General features: G+C 43.3%; 1 protein-coding gene across 1 annotated transcript in view; it reads left to right on the top strand.

The window, feature by feature from the left end:
• Window positions 1-3: 3 nt before the first annotated feature.
• The window catches only part of LOC102758103 (lymphocyte antigen 75), a gene marked incomplete at its 5' end in the record, with an annotated part of 157,466 nt that continues 151,083 nt past the window's right edge, over window positions 4-6,386 (top strand). Inside the window, one exon of the mRNA XM_006766553.2 lies at window positions 4-16. Within this exon, the coding sequence (XP_006766616.1) occupies window positions 4-16 (13 nt within the window). The remainder of the gene's footprint in view (window positions 17-6,386) is intronic.

Genomic DNA, 6,386 nt, shown 5'->3' with positions numbered 1-6,386 from the left:
CCCTTTGGCCGCGCAGGTAACCGGGGTGGGTGCGTCTGCCCGCCAGCCGGCGGGGGGCCTCGTCGCTGCCCGGGCTGCTGACTTCCCTCGGTTCGGGTTAGAGCTGAGCTCCAGGGCCCCGTCCTCTCTGCTTTGCTCGGGGTCTGGAGCCGGACAAGTGAGCCGAAGGAGAGGTCTGGGAAGAAGGTGCTCCGTTGCCCTCGGTAGGGGTGGCGGAGCCGGGAGGATGGCGGCGTGGGGCGTGGGAGGGCCGGGCCTTTCCCGAGCCGAGGGCTAGGAGCCCAGCGTCGGGGAGGCGCACTGAGCCTTTTCTGGGTCTTCCCTCCCGCGCCTCGCTCATCCTCTCTCCTCCTGCCTGCTTCCCTGAAGTAGAGGGCTTCTCAGTACTCCTCCCGTCCCACCCCCTTGGTCACTTGTGCCACTTGGAGTGTCCAGAGGCGCTCTCCGCCCAGAGCGCCAAGGATGAGTAATGATTCCCGACTTCACTGTGCCCAGGGATGCACGTGAAAGGAAGTCAGGTTAAGCCATGCCTCTTGAAGCGATCAGGATCATGAATGCTGTGATGTCCCCGCCTCAGTGCCTGGAGCAGCAGCCCTTTCTCCTCGTTGGTTTATCACGCCCAAAGGCTCACCAGGGGCCTCTCGCTGGAAGACAGGTCGCCTACCCTGAGATTTCCTGCCTCTCACTGCGAAAGCAGGACCAGGAACCTAGCACCTTAGCAGATGCCCTAGTCTAGGTAGTGTCAGCCTCACCATCCCCCTTGGCAGCGACTGGATTTGCTTTTACTTTCTCTTTTCGCCTTGGCAGATCTGCTGCACTCTGGGAGTCCGCACCCACCGCTTACCTTTGCTGTAAGAGGAAGTGAAAGATGGTCAAGGGAATTTTTCGAAAACTTCACCTTGCGTGTGGATCTTGTTTTCTTTGCAGCTAAACTAAGTTACTATCCAAGTTCGACTTTTTTTTCAGAGAGTGTTGGGAAGAGGTTTCTCAGAGTGTCAGTGACATCACCCTGCCCACATCCAAGACCCTCCTCTGGCTCCCACTTCTCCATTCTTCTCTGACCCTCTGTTGGAAACTACCAAGAGTTCTTCATTGCTGTGCGAATTCTAGTCAGCCTGCCCCGCAATCCAGGGAGAACATTTTACTGCAGCAGCTAACTTAGTCACACTAACCTTTCCATCACTAAGCTCTTGGTTTCTATCTACATCTGTTGTAGCCTTATCTATTTTGTCTCTCGGACAGAATTTTGCAAACTCTACCATCTCTGGTCTTTCTCACCAACCCCAAGCCAAGAGCAAAGGGTTAACTGCAACCTCCCTGCACTGGGTCCTCATTTGTCTTCTTGCATCCTTCCTCCCCCTTAGCAGCTGCTCCGGTTGGTTTTTCTCACACCCTCAGCCCAGACTTGTGGTCCTATTAAAGAAAGCACTGGAAGCTTGAAACCCCAGCCATTTCCGTAGCTTGTTTGGCAGTCTGTCAGCTTCATGATGCTGCTAACCGCATGCATTTCATCACATGTTGGCTAGGTGTGTGCAGGTGGTCTCCGTTGCTCAGATGCTGGAGGAGTAACCTCTGCGTTCTTGGGGAGGTGCCAGTTGCTTCATTTACTTCTTTGCCTCATCGGAGAGCTAACAGCTTGAAGTAAACCAATCCTTCAGGAACTTCTGAGGCTCTCACCAGCCCACACCATTCAATCTGGGCTCCATGACTTTCTGACTTCTGGTAGACTGCCATGGACCCAACCGTCACTTCAGGACCGTTTTGAACTGGCAAAGCCAGACTTCTCGTTGCCTCCTCCTGCACCTGTACACTGCACACATGATAGTGACACCACAAAACGCTCAGCAGTGTGGGCTGTGGGAGTTCCCCTGAAATTAAAAATGCTGCAGCCTTCTTCCCCTGGCCTTCTCAAGCATCTCCCTCTCCATTTGTCTGTAGTTATAAAATGTTGACGTCCAGCTTCTCTTTGGAACGTGCAAAGCTCTGTGGTTTAGGGCTTGTAAGATAGGAATTACTTAATGATCAGACAATAAGAGATAGTTTTCCATTGATGGATGTGAAAATACTAAAAATTCATTTTCAATTTATGATAATGCTATGCAGCCATTTTCTCTCAAACACCACTAGAAGGTTTATATAAAATGAAGCATGCAGAACGTGCTGCTAGGGGGTGATGAGGCTTCTTTTTATCAACCTCTGCCACTTAGATGCGTCTCAATATTATATTTGGAGAGAAACATTAAAATTCCATTTAGGACCCGCATAAAGTTGTTAAGTGAACAAGATGCAATATAAAGCTATTAATAAAGGATCGTTTTTTTGTAAATTGCTCTATAATTATCTTTTCAAAGTGTAATGCATTTCTGAAATATTTTATTCACCTTTATTTAATAAATTTTCTAAATAAGAAATTATTCTCACACTTTGTCAGTCCTTCTCTCTCTTCAACCTACCATCCCAGTAGAGTCACAAGCTGAGGCAGACTGAACAGCTCCTGCTAAGGGTAAGGGAAGATGGGGCCATATCATGAGGAGGCAAGACTCTCCCTAGCTTATATATTATGGACAAATGCTTATACATTATGTATGAAGACTAATAACAAGTTTCCTTAAATCATATCAATAATTAATGCCTATGCTAAGTGACCAGTATAGATATCAAACATTGATGTTTATTTTATTTTACTTTCTTATGTTTATTTTTTCCATTATCACTTCCCCCCTCCACGCCCTCTTCCCCTCCACCCCCCCCATTCCCCGCCACAATCACCGCATTGTTCATGAGTTCTCTCTCTTTTTTAATCTTTTTTGCTCAAACCCTGCACACCCCTTCCCCCAATGTTCCCCCACAATCAGAGTTGTCTGTCTGCTCTCTATCTATGAGTCTGTCTGTTTTGCTTGGTAGTTCAGTTTGTTCATTAAATTTCACATATGAGTAAAATCATATGGTACTTGTTCTGTGACTGGCTTTTTCACTTAGCATAATGTTCTCCAGATCCATCCATACTGTCACAAAGAGTAAAATATTCTTCCTTTTTATGGCAGCGTAGTATTCTATTGTGAAAATTTACCAAAGCTTTTTTATCCACTCATCTACTGATGGACACTTGGGCTGCTTCCAAATCTTGGCTATTGTAAATAATACTGCAATGAACATAGGGGCACATGTATAGAGAAAAGGGAACCCTTGTGCACTGTTTGTGGGAATGCGGATTGGTACAGCCACTGTAGAAAGAAGTATGGAGTTGCCTCAAAAAAGTAAAAATGGAACGTCCTTATGACCCAGTGATTACACTTCTGGGAATTAATCCAAAGAAGCCCAAAACACTAATTCAAAAGAATGTATGTACCCAACATTGATATTTATACTAGGGTAAAAGACAAGTTTAGAATGAGCAAGTCGCTAGAAACTTAGGTGTTGCAATTAGGTAAGAAGCTTGGCAACTCCTCTTTAATATAACTATTCCATGCTACTGTACACCTCTCCTATGGTCTCAACGAGCTTGTCAAATCTCCAGGAACCCCAGAAATAAATGGAAAAGGGTACGTATTTCTTCTCTTCTGAAGAACATTTGTAAAGCATCACTGTCACCTAAGTGCACATGCTCAATACAAATGCGATTAGAATGACCTAAAATGCTGCTAACATTAGTGTGACATAATAAAGTTGTGGACATTGGTTCAAGACCAATATGCAGTGTGCACTTCTATGTTCATTGCAGTATTATTTGCAATAGCCAAGATTTGGAAGCAGCATAAGTGTCCAAAAAGATGACTAAATAAAAATTTTTTAAAAAGCTGTGGTACATTTACACTATGGAAAACTACGTGGCCGTAAAAAAAGAAGAAAATCTTACCTTTTGTGACACCCTGGATGGAGCTGGAGAGTATTATGCTAAGTGATATAAGCACTCAGAGAAGGACAAATAGCATATGATTTCACTTATATGTGGAATCGAATGAATAAAATAATCAAACAAAATATAAACAGACCCATGGATAGCAAACAGACTGACAGCTGTCCGAGGAGAAAGGATGTGGGGCCTGGGTGAAAAAGGTGAATGAATTAAGAAAAAACAACAACTCATAGACACAGACAACAATACGGTAATTACAAGAGGGACAGAGGGTTGGGAGGAGGTAGAAGAGAGTAAAGGGGGGAACAGTGGTGATGGAAAGAGACTTGACTTTGAATGATGAACACAATACAATATATAAATGATGTATTATAGAATTATATACTCGAAATCTATATAATTTTATTAACCAGTGCCACCCCAATAACTTCAATAAAAATTTTTTTTTATTGTTTAAAGTATTACATATGTCTCCTTTTTCCCCCATCCCATCCACTCCCACCCCCAGGAAAAGCCCCACCACCCCAGTGTCCATGTCCTTTGCTTATGCTAATATGCATGCATACAAGTCCTTTGGTTGATCTCTTACCCCACTCCCCCTTCCCGCCCTACCCTGCCTTCCCTTTGAAGTTTGATGGTCCATTTGGTGTTTTCTCTGTCTCTGGATCTATTTTTGTTCATCAGTTTATGTTGTTCATTATATTCCACAAATGAGTGAGATCCTGTAATATTTATCTTTCTCCGACTGGCTTATTTTGCTTAGCATAATGCTCTCCAGGTCCATCCATGCTGTTGCAAATGGTAAAAGTTCCTTCTTTTTTATAGAAGCATAGTATTCCATTGTGTAGATGTACCACAGTTTCTTAATCCACTCATCTGCTGATAGGCACTTAAGCTGTTTCCAAAACTTAGCTATTGTAAATTGTGCTGCTATGAACACAGGGGGTGCATATATCCTTTCTAATTGGTGTTTCTGGTTTCTTGGGATATATTCCTAGAAGTGGGATCACTGGGTCAAATGGGAGTTCCATTTTTTATTTTTTGAGGAAACTCCACACTGTTCTCCACAGTGGCTGCACCAGTCTGCATTCCCACCAGCAGTGCACGAGGTTTCCTCTTTCTCCGCATCCTCCCTAGCACTCGCTGTTTGTTGATTTGTTGATGATAGCCAGTCTGACAGGTGTGAGATGGTACCACATTGTCGTTTTGATTTGCATCTCTCAGATGATTAGTGACTTTGAGCATGTTTTCATATGTCTCTTGGCTTTCTGAATGTCTTCTTTTGAAAAGTGTCTATTCAGTTCCTTTGCCCACTTTTTGATTGGTCTTTTATCCATTTTGAGTTTATTTTTGTGTATGGTGTAAGTTGGTGGTCTACTTTCATTTTTTCGCATGTACCTGTCCAATTTCTCCAACACCTTTCATTGAAGAGACTGTCTTGACTTCCATTGTATGCTCTTGCCTCCTTTGTCAAATATTAATTGAGCATAATGGCTTGGGTCAATTTCTGGGTTCTCTGTTTGGTTCCCTTGGTCTATATGTCTGTTCTTGTGCCAGTACCAGGCAGTTTTGAGAACAGTGGCTTTGTAATATAGCTTGATATCTGGTATTGTGATCCCTCCAACTTTGCCAATAAAAAATTTTTTTAAAAGAACAATATGCAATGAACTTAGCAACGACCAATAAAACCTGCAAGACTGGGAAAACTGATCCTCTGGAAGCATATGATGTTAGAATTGGAAGTGGATTAGATACCTTATGTTCCACTACTTTCATCTTACATTGGAGATATGAAAACCCTGAGAAGATTAAGTGACTTCCCTGAGGCTAACTGGTAGCAGAGATAGGTCTTTAATCTAGGATCCCTAACTCCTTATTCCACTGCCACTGTACTGAGAACCATAGCTAATCCTTTGGATTTGGCAGAGGGAACCTGAAAAATCTAGAACTCCAAGCCACAAAGACAGACAAAGCTGCTCTGTGTCCAGTTCACCTGGCTGGTGTTAAGGGGCACAGAGCTGAGTGCCCAGGAAAGACAGCAGTAAGGCCACAGCGAAGGGTGGCAGCCACCTATTTTTTTTTTTTTTTTTCAGGAGCAGACTTCTTTTTTTCTGCAGCAACTCCTGATACCTGGGAACACAAGATTTATTTTGAAGCGGTGAGAGAGAATAATTTAGTAAAGAGCTGCATCCTGGGACTCAGTGGCTATTGGAAATGGGGGAGGAGGACATTAGAGAAAGTGTGAGTGATAATCTTCTAAGGTAGTACATTTTCTTTTTTTGTTGACTATCTTCCCAAACTGTGTCCACAAAGTAGAGAATGACAGAGTGATGTCAAGGGAGAAAGAGTGAGGGCAAACATACTTAGCTTCCACCTATGCTATATTTTAAAATACAGATTTGAAAGCAGAAATAACAAAGTTTTAAATGATTTTATTGTTCCTATCATTTCTCTTGTAGCTGCTGCTGCCATTTAAATAAAAAAGCTCTGTCCAAAGGTCAAACTGGAATTGAACTTAATCTATAGTTAT

Source organism: Myotis davidii, unplaced genomic scaffold (genome assembly GCF_000327345.1).
Source record: "Myotis davidii unplaced genomic scaffold, ASM32734v1 scaffold59, whole genome shotgun sequence".
Taxonomy (NCBI): domain Eukaryota; kingdom Metazoa; phylum Chordata; class Mammalia; order Chiroptera; family Vespertilionidae; genus Myotis; species Myotis davidii.
Note: the sequence above shows the minus strand (reverse complement) of the source record. Positions and strands in the feature narration are given on the sequence as shown.